Raw genomic sequence first — 22,527 nt, forward strand, 5'->3', positions numbered from 1 at the left:
CTCAATGTTTTTGTTGTAGCTGTGCTGCTGCTGAGAGGAGCCGAGTCAAGATGAAAACCAGCCCAGTCAAGATGAAAACCACAGGGCTAACAGTTTGTCTCGTGTTTGTTCTCTCTGCCTCAGTAACCTGCACAGATTCACCACCTAGACAACTAAATACGGTAGGACGGAAGGCGGCAAATGTCAGTAACATTTGTTAACCTGATGATGTTGATGTTAGCATAGCGTTAGCTTACTCGTCGTCCAGCTACTGGCAGACATGGTGGTCACGTCTGTTTGTGTTTTCTTTTCCTTGTTTTTGTACATTTTGATGTCCACAGGAAAACATCCTGATCAACGTGACAGCAGGGACACTGGCTGATACACAGCTGCAGGATGCCAACAACCTGCAGGTAACGTTACGCAATATAATCCCATTTATGTAGCGACGGTACAAAGATGTGTGTTTTATATAAAATGCAGTTAGCTAACGCTCAGCTGTAACGTTGTTCTGTCGTCTTTCAGATCAATTTGAACATCTCGGTGGGTGAAGAGCAGGTGCTGGTCAACGACATCCCAGTGGAGCTGTCAGGGGTCACCAGGTTCAACTGTCAGGCTCTCCTCTGTGAGTTCTCCTCACATCACCTGGATGTTCACCGGTTCTGATTAATCCAAGTACTTCATAATTACAGAAATAAGAAGATGGTATTAATGTAAACCTGAGGAAAATATATTGTTCTCCTGTTAAAATCTATTATTCTGTTTACTGAATTTAAAAATTAATTTTCCTTTTTTTATATATATCATGCCATTATACTGTGAGTGGTTACTTCAGATTCTTTCATCAAAAACACTCAATAAATGAATCAATAATGACAATATGATGGCCGAAGAGCAGAACCTCCTATCTGAAAAATCCACTTTTTTGGGAAAACTAAAAGAAACTTGTTGTTTTCTTGCAGAATGCTATTGTTAAGGATACCCAATACATAATACACATACAGTTTTTGGACTATATTACTATATTATGTGTTAACAATACAGACTAGGTATTAGTGGCTCGCAAAGTGCAGATATTTTTATATGCATATATATATTTGTAGATAGGAGGTTTTGCTCTTTGGCCATCGAATAGTAGTTTCTGTGGCCCCAGTGAAGACCTCTAACTCCACAATATATGGTTTCTGTTGACCATATTTTGTTCTTCTTTCTTTCTTTGTGTTTTCAGCACAAATCTACATCAAAAATGACTTTGTGATTATGTCTGTAGCACTTCAACAGCCCCTGCTCCAGAAGGGTGGCAGCTCCTATAATGTCCTATAATAAAGAAATGAAGTCATAAGCAATCAGAGTCTAAATTTATGTTTTCAAATTGTCAAATCTATTCAATTTACAATGATTAAAAAATGACAAAAATAGCAGATGTGTGGCATTTTATTTGACAAATGACTTGTCAGAAATGTCATTGATTAAGGTAATACGCAAATTGATGGATTAATTAGCTAATGATGCAAGAATTTGAGTCAAATCCCTGAAAGTTAAAACATAACATGATATCATGTAAATATCATAGGCTTATTAATAAACTGATTGTATTTCTACAGTAGACAGCATCAATGGAAGCAGTGACTTTGAATCTGGGGACTTGGTGACCACTGTGACCCGAGTGATGGTGAGCCAGAACCGATTATACAGCGACTCAGAGGAGGTGGTGGCTCTGCAGGTGTTCAGTGAAGTCATAGAGATGGAGGGCAAGGAGGTAAATATCTCTTTGGAATCTTATGGGTCTCGTTGAGGTCTTAACTGTCAAATCTTAATTGTGTCAGTGAATCAGACATTGAGGAACTGAATTCCCAAGTCTGTCCCGGATATAAAAAAGTTGGTTCATTTTGTGCATATGTTTTCAAGCTGCAGTCATCTGTTCCCCTTTAGGAACCCGAAGCCTTGATAATTAGAGAGAATTTGCCCACAGAACTGTTTATTCTTTTAGGGACTGTCTCAAAACCTACAACCCTATCAATGATATTAAATACACAGTATGTTATTGGTGCTACTAGGGGTCTCTGAATCAAAACAAAACACATGACTTTAATATGGGATCATGGGAATTGTTTTCATTGTTAAATAACACTTCTGATGAAAATGTGGCAACGTGACTCAGGCAGAAGTGTTCACAGATGAGATAATGTTTTAAAGCTTTATTTATGTGTAGTCACATTTACAGACTTCCTTTCTCGCTCTTTGAATCCCTGAAGTTATAGCGTCAGGTGTGCAAATGAAACACCTTGAGTATGCTTTACAATTTCTCTTGGTTTGAACATTGTTGGAAACATTTGGGATAGTGTGAGTAATCAACTCAACAAAATAGATAACAAAGAGCTGCCCAAAATGGGGTCCATGGGCTGAAGTTGGCCCACCTTAAGGTTTGAATTTGCCCGCCAGATGTTTCTAGCAAGAAAAAAATAAGGAGAATGAAAAGAAAATTATAGTATATCAGGTAGAATGCTCTTTCATAAGGTCTATGTTGGATCCTTAATTATTAATTTTTATTTTTCATAATCTGAGTTAAATTAACAGAATGAGAATTTCTGCAGGAAGTGAATCAATCAGTTGAACTTGGGATCCTAGTATGGAAGCTCTGAGAGGCAAGTGGAAAAAATGTAATTGAACTTCGAAAGATCTGTTCTTGGGCATAATCACAAGAGGAAAAACAATTGAGCTCAGACTTAAAAAATGTTTTTTTGATACTTGCCTTTTAGCAACACAACACAACAGGTGCTTGCCTTTGGCCCGTGGTCCACCACTCAGTTATAGTTTTGGCATAACATTCCCATGTCGTTTAAATGTGATACTGATCAGTTTGTAGTTTTACTAAAGCATTTTGAATGAAAGATATAATATGTAATTTTTTGCATGAAATTGTCTAAAAACAACTCGACCTTTGTTATAGATTTTGTTGAGTTGTGTATTCAAATGTTTCCAACAATGTTCAAACCCAGAGAAATCAGTCGTTTGACTCAAGGTAACGGTGCGTTTCATTTGGTCGCCTGTTGTTGTAACTTCTGCTGAAACATCAGATGATAGGTTAGAGGGTGAGGAAGGAAGTTGGCGAGCGTTACGTAATTTAATAAAATTTGAATACATTATTTTGTCCGTGAACATTTGTGTCTGAGTCACATGGGTGGATTTTGATATGCAATTGTGGTTGTTTAACAATGAAGACAACAACTCCCATGATCTCATACTTCATGACGTCATCAAGCTTTTGTTTTTGTTGTCGTGAATGAGAAATCCCTCGTGGCAGAAATTGCATACTGTGTGTTTAATGCATGAAGATGGTAGCCTAAATTATCCTTAACTTTCTTTTTTGTTACATTTTATTTTGTAGGCCTTTGTACCACAGGTCTGATCAAATACAGCAACACCAGTGCAAAACATAACTGAAATAGTAGTTTTTGGATATAGTTTTACACCATTTGGGTTTGTATCATTTAGGTCCAGCAGCCTGACATGTGTGAGGTGAAAATACTGATGAGCCCAGATTTCCAGAAACTGGCTCAGTTCACCAACATCTACCCCATCGGACACAGTGAGATCTTCAGGGTTCCCAGGGAGAATGATGTTGTTGTCACAGATCCACCAAATCCTAGAAAAGGTATGAAAACATGCTGCTTTTTCTTCATTATTATGCAAATACTCTATATGATAGTGCAGTTTAACATGTATTCGTATTTCTTCCCCACTATTTAAATCAGATGAAGAACAGCTGATGTCCCAGACCACCAGCCAGTACCCCCTGAAGCACACAGAGACCACCCAGGAGGAGATTGCGGCTCCAGGAAAGCTCCCAGAGACTCCCTTGCGTATGGACCCTGACCTGCTGTATGATGTCAGATACGATGATGAATTTGAAGACAGAGAGCCGAGCCAGCCGGATCAGATTCAGATGGAAACTCCGCCCAAAGAACTGATATCATCCTACTCTGTGAGCCAAGTGTGATGCTAGATCTAGTTGACGACATACAGTACGTTCTGCCTCACAGGTGTCTAACCATTCCAGCAGGAGAGCTGTCAGCTGCAGGTGTGGTCTGTTGTGTAAGAGGATGAGGACGACAGTTTCTGGATTCCCAAGAAATCAGACTGTTTGAGGTCTCTTGTCACAACAGGGAATGAAAAGTCAATTTATTCATAGGGAAGCACTGTGATGATTTTCTCAAATTTTTTCAACTTCATATACAAATAGCATTGGCTAGTACTAACACTGATTTGCTTCATCTTAAACCTCTGCAGTTATGGGACCAATTAGGTTTGAATTGTTAGATATGCCCACATGAAAGACCCACGTCCAAGTTTGTCATAGTTCACAGTATCCATCCATCCATTTTCTTCCGCTTATCCAGGGACGGGTCGCGGGGGCAGCTGCCTGAGCAGGGACACCCAGACTTCCCTCTCCCCAGACACCTACTCCAGCTCCTCCGGGAGGATCCCAAGGCATTCCCAGGCCAGCTGGGCGACATAGTCACTCCAGCGTGTCCTGGGTCTTCCTCGGGGTCTCCTCCTCCCGGTGGGGCATGCCTGGAACACCTCCCGAGGGAGGCGTCCAGGGGACATCCGATACAGATGCCCGAGCCACCTCAGCTGGCTCCTCTCGATGTGGAGGAGCAGCGGCTCTACTCCGAGCTCCTCCCGTGTGACAGAGCTCCTCTCTCTATCTCTAAGGGAGCGCCCCGCCACCCTGCGAAGGAAACTCATTTCGGCCGCTTGTATCCGGGATCTTATTCTTTCAGTCATGACCCAAAGTTCATGACCATAGGTGAGGGTAGGAACGTAGATTGACCGGCCTTTCGGCTCAGCTCTCTCTTCACCATGACAGACCGATACAACGACCGCATTACTGCGGCCGGCGCACCGATCCGCCTGTCAATCTCGCACTCCATCCTTCCCTCACTCGTGAACAAGACCCCGAGATACTTGAACTCTTCCACTTGAGGCAGGAACTCTCCCCCAACCCGGAGGGAGCAAACCACCTTTCTCCGGTCGAGAACCATGGCCTCAGACTTGGAGGTGCTGATTCTCATCCCAGCTGCTTCACACTCGGCTGCAAACCGCCCCAGGACATGCTGGAGGTCCTGGCTCGAAGGAGCCAACAAGACAACATCATCTGCGAAAAGCAGAGATGAAATCCAGTGGCTCCCAAACCAGATCCCCTCCGGTCCATGGCTGCGCCTAGAAATTCTGTCCATAAAAATAATGAACAGAACCGGTGACAAAGGGCAGCCCTGCCGAAGTCCAACATGCACCGGGAACAGGTCTGACTTACTGCCGGCAATGCGAACCAAGCTCCTGCTCCGGTCATACAGGGACCATACAGCCCTTAGTAGAGGGCCCCCGACCCCGTACTCCCAGAGCACCTCCCACAGAATGCCACGAGGGACACGGTCGAATGCCTTTTCCAAGTCCACAAAACACATGTGGACTGGTTGGGCAAACTCCCATGAACCCTCGAGCACCCTGCGGAGGGTATAGAGCTGGTCCGGTGTTCCACGGCCAGAACGAAAACCGCATTGTTCCTCCTGAATCCGAGGTTCGACTATCGGCCGAATTCTCCTCTTCAGTACCCTGGAATAGACTTTACCAGGGAGGCTGAGGAGTGTGATCCCCCGATAGTTGGAACACACCCTCCGGTCCCCCTTTTTGAATAGAGGGACCACCACCCCGGTCTGCCAGTCCAGAGGCACTGTCCCCGACTGCCAAGCGATGTTGCAGAGACGTGTCAGCCAAGACAGCCCCACAACATCCAGAGACTTGAGGTACTCAGGGCGGATCTCATCCACCCCCGGTGGCCACCGGGCAGCTTCCGAACTACCTCGGTGACTTCGGCTTGGGTGATGAATGGATCAACCTCCGAGTCCCCAGCCTCTGCTTCCTCTGTGGAAGGCGTGTCAGTGGGATTGAGGAGATCCTCGAAGTATTCCTTCCACCGGCCGACGATATCCCCAGTCGAGGTCAACAGCTCCCCACCTCCACCGTAAACTGTGTTGGTGAAGGGCTGCTTCCCCTTCCTGAGGCGCCGGATGGTTTGCCAGAATTTCCTCGAGGCTGACCGGTCGTCCTCCTCCATGGCCTCCCCGAACTTTTCCCAGACCCAAGCCTTTGCTTCCGCGACCACCCACGCTGCAGCACGCTTGGCCTGCCGGTACCCGTCAGCTGCCTCAGGAGTCCCCCGAGCCAACCAGGCTCGATAGGACTCCTTCTTCAGCTTGACAGCATCCCTTACTTTCGGTGTCTACCACCGGGTTCGGGGATTGCCGCCACGACAGGCACCGGAGACCTTACGGCCACAGCTCCGAACAGCCGTGTCAACAATGGAAGCGGAGAACAAGGTCCATTCGGACTCAATGTCCCCAGCCTCCCTCGGGATCTGGTCAAAGCCCTCCCGGAGGTGGGAGTTGAAGACCTCCCCGACAGAGGGTTCCACCAGACGTTCCCAGCAGACCCTCACAGTACGTTTGGGTCTGCCAAGTCTGTCCAGCTTCCTCCCCTGCCAGCGGATCCAACTCACCACCAGGTGGTGATCAGTTGACAGTTCAGCCCCTCTCTTCACCCGAGTGTCCAAGACATACGGCCGGAGGTCAGATGACACGACCACAAAGTCGATCATTGACCTCCGGCCTAGGGTGTCCTGGTGCCACGTGCACTGATGGACACCCTTATGCTTGAACATGGTGTTCGTTATGGACAAACTGTGACTAGCACAGAAGTCCAACAACAGAACACCACTCGGGTTCAGATCGGGGAGGCCGTTCCTCCCAGTCACACCCCTCCAGGTAACACTGTCGCTGCCCACGTGAGCGTTGAAGTCCCCCATTAGAACAATGGAGTCCCCAGTTGGAGCACTCTCCAGTACCCCTCCCAGGGACTCCAAGAAGGCCGGGTACTCTGCACTGCTGTTTTGCCCATAGGCCGAAACAACAGTGAGAGACCTATCCCCGACCCGAAGGCGCAGGGAGACGACCCTCTCGTTCACCGGGGAAGACTCCAACACATGGCGGCTGAGCTGGGGAGCTATAAGCAAGCCCACACCAGCTCGCCGCCTCTCACCGCGGGCAACTCCAGAGTAGAAGAGAGTCCAGCCTCTCTCAAGGAGTTGGGTTCCAGAGCCCAGACTGTGCGTGGAGGCGAGCCCGACTATTTCTAGCCGGTAGCGCTCAACCTCCCGCACTAGTTCAGGCTCTTTCCCCCCCAACGAGGTGACATTCCATGTCCCCATGGCTAGAGTCACCGTCCGGGGATTGGGTCGCCGGGGCACCCGCCCAGGACAGCCACCCAAATCGCACCGCACCTGCCCCTTCTGGACCCTCCTGCGGGTGGTGGGCCTACTGGAGGGCGGGCCCACGTCGCTCCTTCGGGCTGTGCCCGGCCGGGTCCCGTGGGCAAAGACCCAGCCACCAGGCGCTCGCCTGCGAGCCCCAACCCCGGGCCTGGCTCCAGGGTGGGGCCCCGGTGACGCCATTCCGGGCGACGTAAACTTCCTTGTTGTTAATTCTATCATAGGGGGCTTTCACAGTAGTGCCCCTAAAATTCCTCCCCAGTCACTGAGATTGTGAAACTGTATGAACTGTTATGACTTTCAAAAAGTCAGTCAAGCATTTAAGAAGACATTGAGATGCTACTGAGAGCTATATCCAAATAAGGGCAGGTTAAAATGCCAAGAGTTGACAGAGAAATTATTATAGCATTAGTACAATATTGCTTCTTTAAGTTGATACTGGCCATATATTTGTATTTATAGATGGATTTTCAATGTCTAAAATGGGATGCATTAAGGGGGTACAGCATCAGTGGCAAGGCCCTGTTCATTCCTATAAAAGCTGCTCAGTGGCGTATGAAGCCAAAAAAGTTTGACTCTCAGGTATAAAATGACCTGGATCCTCTGCGTAGCTTCTACATTGTACGGCCCACAGAGTGTGTGCACGAGAGATTTCTGCCAGCAGAGGCAGTTAACTACTGTTTTAGCCCCCTGATAACTTCAATGGGGATAAAATGATTTAATCATTAAGCTCCTCTAGAGTTTCCAAATGTAATTGGACTGAATAGATCAACCAGGGCTTTGATTCTCTATTGTACAGCACCTACTTTCACACTGTTAACTTGTGGGCTTGGTTTACAATTGAGAATGTGCCTCCAGTATTAGTTTTCAAAAATACAGCAACTTGCTAAAAAAAAAGCAGTACAATTTGATGTGATTGTTCCCATCCTTATATTTCAAAGATATTTTTCTGCATGCCACACTTTGACAGACATCTGTCAGCTCTAGCTGTCTAACATGACATTTTCCACGTCACTTTGGGAATTCATGCATTTTATGACACATGACCTCCTCATAAGCTCTCAGTCATTCTGGTTTCTTTTCTGGCGTTTGTGTGTGCACATCTTCCCTTCTGTACTATGTAGCACTAGTAGAGCCTTGTACCAGCAGGAAATACTCATGTGTCCATGTCCATCTGTCCATCAGGCCATGTGTCAGTGGGTGGAGGAAGTGAGGGAGCGTCTGAGGCGCTTCAGCTCCGAGTCACTGCCTCTCTTCTTCCTAGTCATGTGGGTGGTTGTGATCGGCGTTGTGGGATCAGCAGTCATCGTCAAGATCTTGGACATCTTCTTCCCAACTTGTGAACACAAGTGAGTTTGTTTCATCAGGTTTGTGAGTGAACAAAAACTGCTGAAGAAAGTGTATGAATCCATGTGGTCACTGACCAGCTGACCTCCTTACCCTGATTGTTTCCAAAATGCTAACTTTTTTCTTCTTTTTTTACAGGCACATTTTTCACCTAAACCCTGTCACTCTGATGCCGGAGGAGGAGAAGCACACTCTGCTGGAGAACATAGAAATAGAAGCAGAGGAAGAAGAAAAGAAACCTTAAATGAGGACTGACTGGCAGCCCCTTCATTTTAAGTTTGTTCTTATTTATTCTGCTGTTACTGTGTTATGTTTTCAGCATGGCCTGTTTTTTTACTTCAGATCTGTGGACCGCTAGGTTTTGTTTCCACATTAGCTTACTCTTAAAGCACATTACAATGGAGCAGGAGGTGGTTTAAAGCCATCTGTCAATGTAAATCCACTGAAAATAAATTATTTAGTTATTCATAGTGCTGAGCTTTGAAGGCACTGTAATTCTGAGAGGTTGGAGTATTGGTAAGATAGCAATGTATTTACCAGCATCAGTGCAATCAGCTCATCATCTGTACAAAAGACTCTTTGCTCCTGTGATTGGTCAGATAGAGTTTTGCTAAGTCACAATGACTGTAATCTGTTACTTGCCTTTTCAAGTAACTAACTAGCCAACAAGTAGCTTTTTATGAGAAATGACCTAACTGAGTACTTTTGCTTGACCTACTTCCAAAACTTGTTGTACCAACATGGCTTACCTTTTTAAAATCAAATGCAAGAAGCAAATGTCATATAGATCATGTAATTCTTGAAGATCAACAGCTACGGTCAAACGCTTTCAACTCTGAAGCTCAGATTTTAAAGGAAAAGTTCAACAACCTGGGAAATTGGCTTATTCGCTTTCTTGATGAGATCTAGACGAGAAGCCATTTAGCTTAGCTTAGCATTAAGACTGGAGAAAGACCGCACGCTATATCTTGTTTGTTTCATAATCTGTACAAAAACTGAAGTTTAAAAGACATTATTTGATACATTTTTGTCTGTGCACAGTGACTTCCTAGAGGCCTGTCTTACTGTAACATTGCCAGGAGGACAGCAGAGACTCCAGGAGGTTCTTTGCTTGGTCCTTTTATCCAACTCTGGATCCTAAAATGTTGAACTATTCCTTTTAAGCCAACATGGTTGAGACATCCTCAGAGTGCTCAGAAAAAATGGCAGTTTGAACATCTGCAGTGAAGGAAACTCCATTTACTGATGAAAATCATGTTATATGATGAAAAGCTTCAGGACTGCTACTGATTGGACCTTGAGGATGGATTGTTTTGTTTGCTGTATGTTGTCACCAAAACCTAGCAACACATATTAGAATAGACAGAGGCTTAGGAAAGCTGATAGGAGTACTGTAGATTTAACAAATAAATATGAACAAACTGAGTATGTTAGGGGTTGCCTGTAATGATTTACAGTCTTTATGTTCACTGAAAAAACTTTCTATATGTAGCAGTTCTGTACAGGTCACACTTTTCTCTCAAACTGTTTTTTTATGTACCCCACTGCTGAAAAAATGTGAAGAAAGGCAGCAAAGACACTAAAATGAGTTTATTCAACATATTTATTTAACATGAGACAGGCATCATCTCCTGTCTGATGTTAAGATGAATACTCAAAGCCATTAGATTTTAATCTGTTGTTACATTAAGCTCTGATGACTCAAAGGCACTATTGAATCTAAAAAGACAAAGATGCAGATCATATTGTTATATTATTATTAATCTTTTCTGCACATTCAATGACAGTTGTTTTCTTCCTGCACTTCTTCTAAACCCTGAATGTCACTAATGAAAGACGCGTCCCTTGGAGGCCTGCTGCACTGTTGAGGCTCACACGTTGATTGTCTTTCTTCACAGTGCCTCAGTGACTATTTTGGATCTCTGTCAGTAATGGAGGAATTATAATTTATTTGTTTTGATTGATTTCGTGTGTGGTTACCTGTTGCTCATAATGAAGAATGTAAGTGAGGTGTTTTCAGATTGTCTATGCACTCTAAACGTATATGACAAGCTACTGCTATGGCTGGACTGATGTAAAATAGTGTGTGCACAAATTCAGTGTATAAAGTGTTAAAGGAAATATTCTGCACTTAGTTTTAAATTCTGGTGAAAACTGGACCTGAACCTGCATGGATGTTCCTTTTTTTGAAATGTTCTTTTGTAGTCATCTCACCATGATGTATCTGCAAGAATGACTGAAATGATGAGTCTCCTGGTTATCACTCCTAATGTTTCACTAGGCTGTGTGTGAGGGACCAATCAGGTGGGCACAAGGCAGGTTATTGGTCAAATCAGTGGGTCTAATTCATCCAGTACTTTGCAAGTTTCAACACGATTTTTGTCTTATTTTAAAATTGTCATGCTTTTCAAAGAAACACCCTTAAAACATCAGCTCGTGCACCTCAGAGCAGTTGAGGTGGTGGTTTCGGCCCCCCGGGGTTCAGTTACTCTGGAGAATGCATGATGTACTGCGATAGGTGCATGTGTAGTCTAGCTAGTGAATGCAGTTTGCTGTTCTGTCAGCAAGTTATACATTAAAACTAGGAAGCTGCATGATGACTCAAAACAGCTCAACCTGTATTCAGATCAGTCTCAAATTCCAAATTGATGAACAACAAAGTGCTGTAGATGACACTAAATCAGCCTGTAAGGCGAACAACATGTCAGGCATGAAATCAACAGAAATATCTTCTCATTTGTTCTTTGTTCTTTGCGGTAGACCCATGTGTTACTATTTTGAGACATTTGTGTGCATAAAATGTACAAGTTACAGCTGGACTGTGTAATTGGGTCTAAAATCCTGCTGATTAAATGCTTTCCTTATGACATCAAGCCTCTGTGTTGTCTGATCATTGTGGTTGTGCAGCATGAGAGGACACTGAACACTTGCTGCTTTGTTTTCAGAGATCTGGTGACGAAGCAGGAGGCCTCATTTGAAGTGAACACCCACAGTGTGCAGCGTTACTCAGCCATACTGTAGCTCACATGCAGATTTTTAATTTTTTAAACTACTTTGAATGATGTTTCACCTTCTTTCACCATCTGTGTGCTTCCCTGTGTGATCTACTGGCTTTCTTGTATGTACAAGCATGATGCATATAACACTAATAACATAAATGTGGGTGTTTTAATGTTTGACTAAAGCTACTAAAAGAGTCATTTCTGCACACACCTTTTATCTCTTCATTGATAGATTTATTTAAAAAAAAAAAAAAAAAAACGTGTGTGGAAGAATGACTCTTTTAAAGAGATAAAGTAGGTGGTGTGCGTGTTCCCTTTGACTCGACCGACACAATATCCTGAATCAGCCAAAACATATTGTGTAAACTGAGACAACATATTTCAAATTGGCTGGAAATACAAGCAGCATTTTGTGCTCAGATTTGTTTTGGACTCAAAATATCTTCACCTCTATGCTCTTAGGCCTCAGTCTGCAAATGCAGATAGATTGTAGCTCGTTTGGTTTGTGTTCACTTGGTGATCTCATTTATAAATATGCATCTGTTTAGAGAAAAAGCAAGTAATTCAAAGGACATCAGTTCATTTTCAGAAGGTTTCTCTGTGTTTGTTCTCATTGACATGAAAGTTTGATCTTTGAACTTCTTCTCAGGGTTATTTATTGCCTTTATTTGACAGGATGCAGAAGAGAGCTGTCAGGGAGTAAGCAGAGAGAGAAGAATTTCATGTAGCAGAGACCGCCTCACATGCAATTAAATGGTCAGTGTCACCAGGATGCTAATAAGTAGTAGTAATAATAATGGTGATAATAAAATAAAGTTTTTTAATGATTGTCTGAAGCCTGCAAATATACATAATCAGCATTAAAGGGTAAGTCCACCAATTTTACAGGTCTTTGGCAGCACTAGTACGTATGTGAAGTAGTAGAATAAAACATTTTGTGGCTCCTGAGGAATCTGCATGTAATCTGGTAAATGTCGGTGCGTGGAATAAAAGGGGAAATCTTTGTTCTGCTGTATCGATTTGGATCATTTGTCTTTAAACTGTCCTTAATGAGTCCAACAGTGTTATATGAGTGCAATGCTAGATCATTTGACTGGTTTTTAAAAAAAAACAACAAACGGTGCCTACGTTACCCACAATGCAACTGAGTGACATCACCGGAAGCAATCTATCACATTACATGCAGCTTCCTCCAGAGCCCCAAAAGGCTTTATACTACTTTCTCACATATGCAGTAGTTCTCCCAAAAACCTGTAGACACACATCAGTGGTAAGTCATGGTAAACATGTGTAGATGCTACTGGTGGAGAGGGTACGGAAAATCTCAAGTACGAGTACATTACTGAAATATTACTCAATTACAAGTAAAACCACTGGTAATACAATAATACTTAAGTAGAAGTACAAAGTATTCTTTTCAAACATTAAGAGTATTAGTTACTTTGTAATCATTGATGTTTAATACATTCAAAGGGGTCTCTGTTTCTCTAAATCTTCAGGCCTAATCACTCCCAGCTCCTGCTCGGTTCTGTTCTGCTCAGTGGTTCTGCTCACCTCTCCAAACATGGCACTGCTGCAGAGTTTGCAGAGAGTCTGTCAGGATTTTCATTGGCCCATTAATTCAAATTGTACTCAAGTAGGATTTCAAACATAACCAAGTATATTACATGATGTAATACATACTTAAGTATGAGTAAAATTACAGACTTGAAAAAATACTGAGTAGCTGTAATGAGTCACTTCCACCCCTGGTAGATACTGTATACTACACACCAGCAACATCTGAACACTGATGGATTCATGTATGATTGTATGGTTTTTACTTAAATTAAGCCGTAAACTCATGATTACAAGATTAACAACATTATCAAGACTCATATTACCAACACAGCTGTAATGCATACTCAAGTTGTCATCTATTGTTGTACTTCAGCCACAGTTCAGTTTTAATATGTAATATTAAAACTGTTTAAGCGTGTCCTGAGTGGAGTAGTTTTTCCCCAGAAGGTGTATTCCTTAATAAATAAACTTCCATGGAAGACAATGGTTATTTCCATTATCATTAACTTTATTTAGAAATATCATGTTAGTGTTATGTTCATAAGAACTTACATCTTCAAAATGTGAAGGAACCACATGGTTCCAAATAAGATCAAGTGCATTAAAAAAAGAACATAACATTACATTGACATTATGACACTTGTGAAGGCGACATCAGAAAACATCTGTGAACATCAGCGTGGTGCAGCAAATATTGTGTCCTCAGATTTGTACATTTTTCTGAAAGCTAAAGATGATTTTGTTGAACATGTTTGTGATTTTTAGGATCACTTAAACATTTGAAAAAATGTTGACTCTTAAGTCACCTTTTTAGATTAAGGCTTTTGCACAACATTAATGTAATGTACAATAGGAAGAGGTGCCATTTTGTAAGTGCACTTATTTACCTAAAGTAATAAACCTTCTTCATTTCTTCAATATGACCTGAATGATTCAGAAAAATACAGAGCCAATACTAACTATAGTTACACAGTCAGACACACAGATGACCTGGATGCTGGTGTTTTTCAGCAGGACCCAAACTCTTCGATCCACTTTTCATACTTCTCCAGATCAGCTGCAGATACAGATTTAGACACTTTCTTCAGAGCTGACTCAAAGTCCTCCATGGTGGTGGGCATGTGCATTTCATCCCGGGAAATGTTGCGGATCTCCTCTGGTGTGAGGCCCTCGATTCTTCGCCTCATGGCCATCAGAGAGGCGTCCCTGCAGCATCACACAACAACAGTTTCAGCAGAGAATTTATAGAGGTACATGAACTACCAGCAAACTTATTTACATGAATTACTCAAATTCCTACAATAATCCTCCTTTTCTGGGGGAAGCCCTGAGATGACTGACCTGCACACATTGGTAATGTCAGCTCCCGAGTAACCCTCCAACTGCTCTGCGATCTTGTCCAAGTCCACATCGCCAGCCAGCTCCAGCTCCTTCAGGTTGATCCTGAGAAGCTCCACTCGCCCTTTGGCTGTAAACATAAATGTAATATTGAGTGGAGCAGACAGGATGTAGAAAAGGTAAGTAATTACCTGGTTTTGGGCTTTGTTTGTCATAAAACAATATCTGATCTTTATCAAATTCACAGGATTAAAAAAACACAATAAGCTTAAGCTAATGAAACAGAATAAAACAGAAACAATTATATATCCATAGCATGTCTGGCATAAAAATTCAGAGTATCTCAACTTTCTACTGTTTCCAATTGAATTTATGTAGAAAAGGATGAACACATTTTCACATTCTGAATATGTTTTACATGGCGTCTAAACTCTGTTGGAATCAGGGTTGTATTATTCATTTCACTCTCTTTTTCTTGGCACTGTACACCAACCAGGTATAACAAGCCTAAAGAGCCCCATTCAAGCTTGGCTGGACTACAAACCTGGCAACACAGACAGCTGCTCTGGAGTCCCTGAACAATGCAAGTTTACTGCCTGACTTATTATTTGTGTTGATAATTTGCTTGGTTCTTCTCACAGTCCAAAGACAAGCAGGTTAGGTTAACTGGTGACTTTAAATCCCCAGCAGGGTCAATGTCTATCTCTATATGTCAGCCCTGTGATTGGCTGGTGACCTGTCCAGGTAGCCTCTTGCCCACGATCAGTTGGGATCAACCCCTCCAAAGGAGTCTGTGTGCTGTAATGCTGTATTTACCAGATACAACAACCCTAGAAGAAACCAGTGTTCCTGCATAAAATTACTGGTTGTTTTCTGGTGCCCAAAGCAAAATATAATGAAGCAGCATGTGTGTCTGCTGTGTGCACCGTGCAGTAAAGTGACATGGTACAGAATGAAAGGAATGTGGGGCACAGTGGGTGTTCACAGCTCATTTTTGCAATAGGGCCTCTGTGACAGGTTAATGCAGTAGGACCTCACATTATGCTGTTATTATGAGGCTGCACCGTATGAAGTCTTCTGTCTGAGCCTCTGTTGTTGGTCTAACATGTTTTTTGTTGGTGATCAGTTGTGTTTTATGAGACTTATGGAGACTATACTGTAAAGCAGCAAAGACATCACTGTACTTGAAGGCAGAGGGATGTAGATCCTCTTCTCTAGTCGTCTTCTCAGAGCCTCATCGATGTCCCATGGGAAGTTGGTGGCAGCCAGCACCATCACCATCTTGGATGGGTCATCGTTTTCTGATGCTCCACCAACACCTACACAAAAGCCACAGTAATGGAGAATCCTCAGAATCATCAATGATTCAGTAGATGGCTTTTACATTGAAAACAGTTTAAATATAAATGGAATGCTAGAAAATTGGCAATAGCCAGTAAAACGGCTTATCGGAAAACAACATTTCCAAAAGTGCACAAGAACATCTCATAAACATTATACCATCCATCTGCACCAGCAGCTCTGCCTTGACTCTCCGGCTGGCCTCATGTTCCTCTGAAGTCCCTCTGCGGCTGCACATGGAGTCAATCTCATCAATGAAGATCGTAGTGGGAGCATAAAAACGGGCCTGTACAAATACAAACACAACAACTGAGTCCAAGAGAAACCTCAACTCACCGCTTGTCTCACATTTTGTAATTCTAAGGTAGTTCTGTAGTACAGTACTTTCATCAGGAACACTGCTAAATATTAACATCAACATTGAATCTAAATAAATCTGTATGAGCCTTTATCAATATACAAATATACAATATAAGCTCACTGTCAGAAGTTTTTTTGTTTTTTATTAAACTGGATGTGAGAACAGATGTCTTATTCAGATTAGGTTTGCACATTAACACTACACACAAATACAGGCCCAACATTTGTGGTTTCACTCCTCATTTTTTTAGAAGATCAAAGACTATTCATATTTTTTAAATCCTTGTTGGCGAGCACTTCTCATTGTACCATAAATCTGTACCAATCACATATCTAAAGTTGTACCATTTCAAAGAGCAGGCGGACCAGCTTCTCAGACTCCCCTCTGTACTTGGAGGTGAGAGTGGATGAGGAGACATTGAAGAACGTGGTTCTGCACTCAGTAGCTACTGCTTTGGCCAGAAGTGTTTTCCCTGTGCCTGGAGGTCCCACCATAAGCACTCCCTAGAGTAAAAAACAAAAAACAAAAAAAAATGTCTGTGCACTGACATTAGTGAGACATTACAAAACAAATTGATATCTTGAACTCATTACCTTCCATGGTCTTCGTATGCCTTTGAAAAATGCTGGCATCCACATCGGCAACACAACCGCTTCTTTCAGGAGTTTTTTTGCATCTTCCAAGTCTGCAATGTTGTCCCTAAAGAAACATGTTGGACAGAGATTACACCTGACAGTTATCTGGATGCAAAGAAAGTGTCTTGATAAACCACACACTGCCTACAGTTCTTGGTAGGTCAGAGTCTGTGCCTTGATATGTGTGTTTCTGACACTGTGGTACAGTACATCTCTTTTAGCCATACTTAGAAAGGTTTCATAGACTGACAGAACTATTGTCTATTCCCAAATGGTAAGGTAATACGCTTAAAATGATAATATCATTGGCTTGAAGGTTTAACTAGAGGTTTCTGAATATGTTCAATATTCTCCAGCTTTCATTATGTCGACAATTACCAGCTGCAAATTAGTGTCAGCAAACAACATGATGCGACCGGTTCATGCTAGACTGAATGATACAGGGTAGATCTAATGTTAAGTAGCTACAACTGAGTAAACCATAATAAACTGAGCACTGCTAATATAAATAGCAGCTCTTTCCAATCATGATTCCAATTAAAAAAAACATTTACTGACTCCTCTGTCAGTGGTTTTTGCTACATTTGTGTAGATTCAGCAGGCTGTTTTTGGCTCTGGGTCTTTTCCCAAGATAACTTCTAGTCGTTTCAATGTGAGGTAGTTTCATATTAAGTAGTTATATAATGAACGATAACCCTTAGAGTTTTGGATTTAATTCAAAATGGATAAAACGGAACAATCCGCCATCTTTGGATATTGACTTGTTAGCCATCTTAAGTGTCCAGGACAGAGGCCCTTTGAGGACATTTTTAGCCAAACATACTACAAAGGCTGGAGGCAGAAGTGTGCTGTGAAAACAGCGAACAGTTACATGACCCAAAATAACACCAGAAACCTTCATGAGTCTTCCAGCTGTGATGAACAGAATGTGATGAGTGCATACCATTTAACATTTGGATTCTGAGATATAATATCTCTCTCCAGAGCTTCCACAAGGTCTTTGTCATATCCTGTCCCGTCAAACTTTTTCACTTCTTTCTCCTGGACATCTGCTTTGTTCTGAAAGGCAGACACAAAACATTATCACTCTTCCCTGCTCCCTGAATGTAACCCATGTAGTCTGGTTTCTCCCAGACTAAAACTGGAATGACAGGCTCGGCATGGCTGTAAGCAAACAAGCAGCATGTGGATACTGTTTAACCAACAATGCAAATAGAATCTCTGAATACATGTCATGTTACTAAATATATTATGTAATAATATGAAGGAGAAGGTGGTTCATTGAACCCATCAACATGTTCTTTACCTTATCATCCTTTGCTTTGCCAGCAGCCTCCTTCGCCTCCTTTGACTCCTTCTTTTCTTTGCCCTTGAAGGGTTTACTTCTGTCCCCGTTTCCCCCCCGAGGCGAGTGCCTCTGCTGGGCCCTCACAGCCACACTGAGGCGGTTGTTGGGAGGTTTGCTGTCTTTATAGGGGTTAGAGGGCCGCCTGACAGGGTTGGGAGAATGTCTGTGAAAGGAGAAGAATGAACTATTAATAACAAACAGCCATTCATGCCATGACTCAAGATATCTGTTCAGTTGTGTTTTAGTTGTTTTATCCAGAGCACTAAAAAGTGATGCATTCTTAGAAAATCTCCACACAGACTGTATGCAACACTACATTAGAAGAGAAAATGTTCATCAAGTGAACTAATGTAACCAGACTCAGAAGTTAAGAAAAAACAAACCAGCAGACGAGGAGGCGGTGTGAGGTTTACAGAGCAGGGAACAAAACAGGCTCACATCAGGAGCTCCACTTCACTAATCTCCATCATATGACTACATGAGGGCTGTTGTTGGCAGACAAACCGCTCACACAACACACCATCACAAATCTGTGCACAACACAGGTGAACAGTGAGCTACAACTACAGTGTTCAAACACTATCAGAATTGTATATACAGTGAACAAGAGTGAGAAAGTTCAACATTAAAAGTTGTATGTGAATAACCCACTGTGTTACCTTGGCTCCATGTGCACAGGCCTTATTTCACAGTCGTCGTGGTTACTGGGTTTAGCCGGCGTCGTGTCCAGCTGGAAGTTTTCCAGAGTCGACATGATGTCCTGAACCTGTCGATTCTCGTCACTAATTTCCTGCCACAACTGAGACACAACCAGTTTAAGGTTAACTCACAGGTCTCTCTACTGATAAGATCTATTAAGTTTTATCTGACACGTTTTTGATGCCATATTTACCTGCTGCCACCTCTGCTGAAAACTGCTGTCTCGCACCGTGTATGCATACTTTTTAATTTGTTCAAGCAATCCATGGTAGAGAACACTGGCCGAGCTGTAGTTTCCAAGCAAGGCGTATTCGCGGGCCAGCTTCACGTTCTCACTGATCTCTCGTAGACTCATGGTGCTGTGGGAACACAGAGAGGAAGTCAGCACATCGCGGTCCATTGCAGCTACCTCGCTAATGTAAGTATGATATATGCAAAAATCTGATTTTTGGGGGGATTTTTTGCCACAGTGGAAGCAGAAGTTAGACATTTTATGTAGACGGTTCAGAAGCTCAGTGCCTTACTCTGAACAGCCTGACAAACTGGCAAAGACAAAAAAAACGTGACCAGGATGATGTTTAATGTGGTCGGACTGTCCCTGATCACTTCTATTGAAATGACTTTAGAAAGGGCTTCACGACAAAATATTACAGTTCCATGGTCCACAGTACTACACAGTTTTCATTATCAGTATCAGTTACATTGACCCTTAAAGGACAACAGAAGGTATTCTGCTGTTATTGAACAAATGCTTTCCACTGAGCATTTCTCCCTTGAAAAGACATTTATAAACCTGCTGCCAAAACTGGTTCAAAAGAGAAAGTGTTTTCATCGAATATTTGAAGATATTGATTAAAGGTTCACATTTAGACCAACGTTCACTGGGTTTTGTAATACTGCCATTCAACTGAGAAATGTGGTGTGGTTTCTTACTCAGGCTCCAAGATGATGAGAGGCTTTTATCAGCACATTGTAGAGGATCCAACGTGATTTTGTCAATATCACATTAAACTGCCAAGGTCAGAGATCGAACCAACAACCTTTCGACTTATAAGCAGCCACGTTAACTGTGTGAAATGATGTCTTCACGTAGACCACATTTCACCTACCAGTGAAATATGACTTTCGAGAAATACCACCAATCAATATCGCTCTCTTCAATCTATTAATGAGCCAATTATCGAAATGAGAACACGAGCTCCATTTTAACACGTTACATGTCTCAGACACTCAGACCTAATATCACCCAGTCTTCAGCTGCAAATCAACTTTGAAAATGTGACTGGTGCTCACTGGGTCTGTTATAGCTTCATTAAATATGATTATGTCCTGACAGACATGAAACTTGATATAAACTTGAAATATTTTTGAAATAAGATTATAAAAGCAGTCAATAGTGTGGATAAGCAAATGTATGTGGTATGATAACTGTCACTTTCCATATCACTGTGTGCTGGTACACTGCTGCAGCCTCACTGTAGAGCTGCTGTGGACGGAGCGATGATACAGAACCAGTAACACTGAACTGTACTCATGGACCGGCCTGCAGGCTCAACCTGAACAAACTACCCTTTATGTAGAACTCCTTCAATTTCTACACTAATACTATTTTGATAAATGTTTTTTGTCGAACAATTCAAATACAATGGATCAATACTTGTATCACTTTCTCCTCGGTGTCAGATCTGGACTCAGTCTCAGCAGGTACCATGTGTTCAGGACTGGTACTGGGAGAGAAAAAGTCACATTTGTGTTTCCTCCTGGGAATGAAAGTCCAAACTCAGCAGTATCAACTCCAGTGATGTTAATGACCACTGAAGTTCCTAAAGTTGTGAAAATGAATCGATGTACAGAGTCAGATGTCACTTTATGACAGGAAGAGGAGAAGAAGAAAATAAGAGATGAACTACAGCAGCTGTGTTCAGGCCTTCATCCAGTCAGTGACATGTAGATTAGCAGGGCGGCTGCTGTTCTCACTTTAACTTCATGTTCCAGGAATTAGCCGCAGCCTCGCCCCGCTAAAACCCAACTGTTGTGGCTCAATGTGACACCGGACGGTACCGTGCAGTCCAGAAGAGACGGACAGCTTCTGTGTTCGTGTTGGAGGAAAACAGCCAACAGAACTCTTCACTGTAACGGTCCGTTTCCACGGTCTGTGTGGACTTTATACTGACACCTCCTCTGCTAAAACTCACTTTATCTGAACAGAACACGACATGTTCACTGAACTCTATGTGGATCAATACGAACAGAACTGCTCCAGATACAAACAGAACCAATTCCAGTTCCAGATAAAAGTTCTGAATCAGGTTTGTACTCAACTCTTCAGACGGACACGCAGAGTCCTCGCAGTGGCTGCTGGGAAGACTTCCTGTGGCTGTGTCTCCTCAGAGCGGGTTAACCAGAACCTCCTTCAGTGAGAGCAGTCCAGTGAAGACAGCAGCCGACGGACCGAACCGAACCGCCTCAGGACGGTCGAGCTCAACTCAGATGGCGGAAGTTCCCAGCACAGCAGCAGCAGCAGCTCCTGACGCAGACCACTCACACAGTGAAACTTTTGACTTCCGCTCGTGACCTTCACAATAAAACCAGAAAACTTTGAAATGTTAGATGTTGTCAGAAAAAACAGCAACGATTCAGAACAATTCTCATAAAACTGTCCAGAAAATACAATTAATATGGACACGAGCTAATGTTGACCTTTTAACCACTAGCAAGCTAAACTCGTTTTCCTTGCATTGGTGTGTAACCTTGATATCAGGGGTGGAAGTGATGGATGAGGATTACTCTAAGTATTTTATGGGGTACTAACATATGCATTTCACCATGAAATCTACTTAGTTACTTTTAAAATCACAAGTGAGTACTGAGTACTATTTGGATTTAGATGCAAAATGGTACTTGGACCCCCAGTCCCCTTAACAGTGTCATTTTTAGAGTTTTAAAATGTTTGTGGCCCCCGTGGGCCCCACTTTGGGCAGCCCTGATCTAAACCTTTCATTTGCATTTTTGCAGCCAATAAGGTTATCTGCTCACACACGGACCAATGAAAACCCTGACATACAAAAAACAACTCTGCAGCAGGTGCTGGTTCTGAGAGGTGATCATGACCTGAGCAGAACTGAGCAGGGGCTGGGACTGATTCAGACTGAAGAGCTGGAGAAACTCAGTCCAGTTTGACTAAATGACTGCAACTGATAATGCAAAACCTCAACAGTTGACTAACTAATACACTGAGTAGTGTTTGACAAGAATACTTTGTACTTTTACTTAAGTATTATTTTAGTACCAGTAGTTTTACTTGTAATTGATTATTATTTCAGTAATGTAACTGTACTCGTACTTGAGTACAGATTTTCAGTACTCTTTCCACCACTGTTTAATATTTTAACTAAAGTTAACATTAGTGCTTATTATTCAAAATGTATTTCAGTAGAATAAAAGTGCCACAGCAGCAGCAGTAGATATCCAGAGTGTTTCATTTAACTGGGTAACACACAGAGGAAGGGATGTCTGCATTGGCTTGGCCCAGTGTGACATCACATGTTGACGTGTTGAGTACCCTGTGATATCACAATAAATAGTAC

At 42.5% G+C, this 22,527-nt stretch overlaps 2 protein-coding genes across 3 annotated transcripts; one reads left to right on the top strand and one right to left on the bottom strand.

Moving 5' to 3' along the window:
• The first annotated feature begins 12 nt into the window (after positions 1 to 12).
• On the top strand, positions 13 to 11,529 carry ginm1 (glycoprotein integral membrane 1). Of its 2 annotated transcripts, none has more exons than XM_073492391.1 (8): positions 13 to 161; positions 321 to 392; positions 505 to 604; positions 1,587 to 1,738; positions 3,475 to 3,634; positions 3,735 to 3,964; positions 8,495 to 8,658; positions 8,795 to 8,982. In XM_073492391.1, the coding sequence occupies exons 1-8, from the start codon at positions 51 to 53 to the stop codon at positions 8,898 to 8,900; spliced, it is 1,095 nt and encodes a 364-aa protein (XP_073348492.1). In that variant the 5' UTR covers positions 13 to 50; the 3' UTR covers positions 8,901 to 8,982. The 2 variants fall into 2 exon arrangements, with proteins under 2 accessions (XP_073348492.1, XP_073348493.1); XM_073492392.1 differs by having other exon boundaries at positions 15 to 161; positions 1,584 to 1,738; positions 8,795 to 11,529.
• Positions 11,530 to 13,705: 2,176 nt separating this feature from the next.
• Positions 13,706 to 21,488, bottom strand: katna1 (katanin p60 (ATPase containing) subunit A 1). The gene is made up of 11 exons (XM_073493211.1): positions 21,263 to 21,488; positions 19,134 to 19,299; positions 18,901 to 19,040; positions 18,200 to 18,404; positions 17,837 to 17,952; positions 16,852 to 16,957; positions 16,603 to 16,761; positions 16,057 to 16,183; positions 15,741 to 15,875; positions 14,560 to 14,686; positions 13,706 to 14,424 (listed from the first exon to the last, which is right to left on the bottom strand). Exons 2-11 carry the CDS (start codon positions 19,293 to 19,295, stop codon positions 14,226 to 14,228), a joined length of 1,476 nt encoding a protein of 491 aa, XP_073349312.1. The 5' UTR covers positions 19,296 to 19,299; positions 21,263 to 21,488; the 3' UTR covers positions 13,706 to 14,225.
• Positions 21,489 to 22,527: the final 1,039 nt, after the last annotated feature.

The sequence above is a fragment of the Pagrus major genome, chromosome 22 (assembly GCF_040436345.1).
Source record: "Pagrus major chromosome 22, Pma_NU_1.0".
Taxonomy (NCBI): domain Eukaryota; kingdom Metazoa; phylum Chordata; class Actinopteri; order Spariformes; family Sparidae; genus Pagrus; species Pagrus major.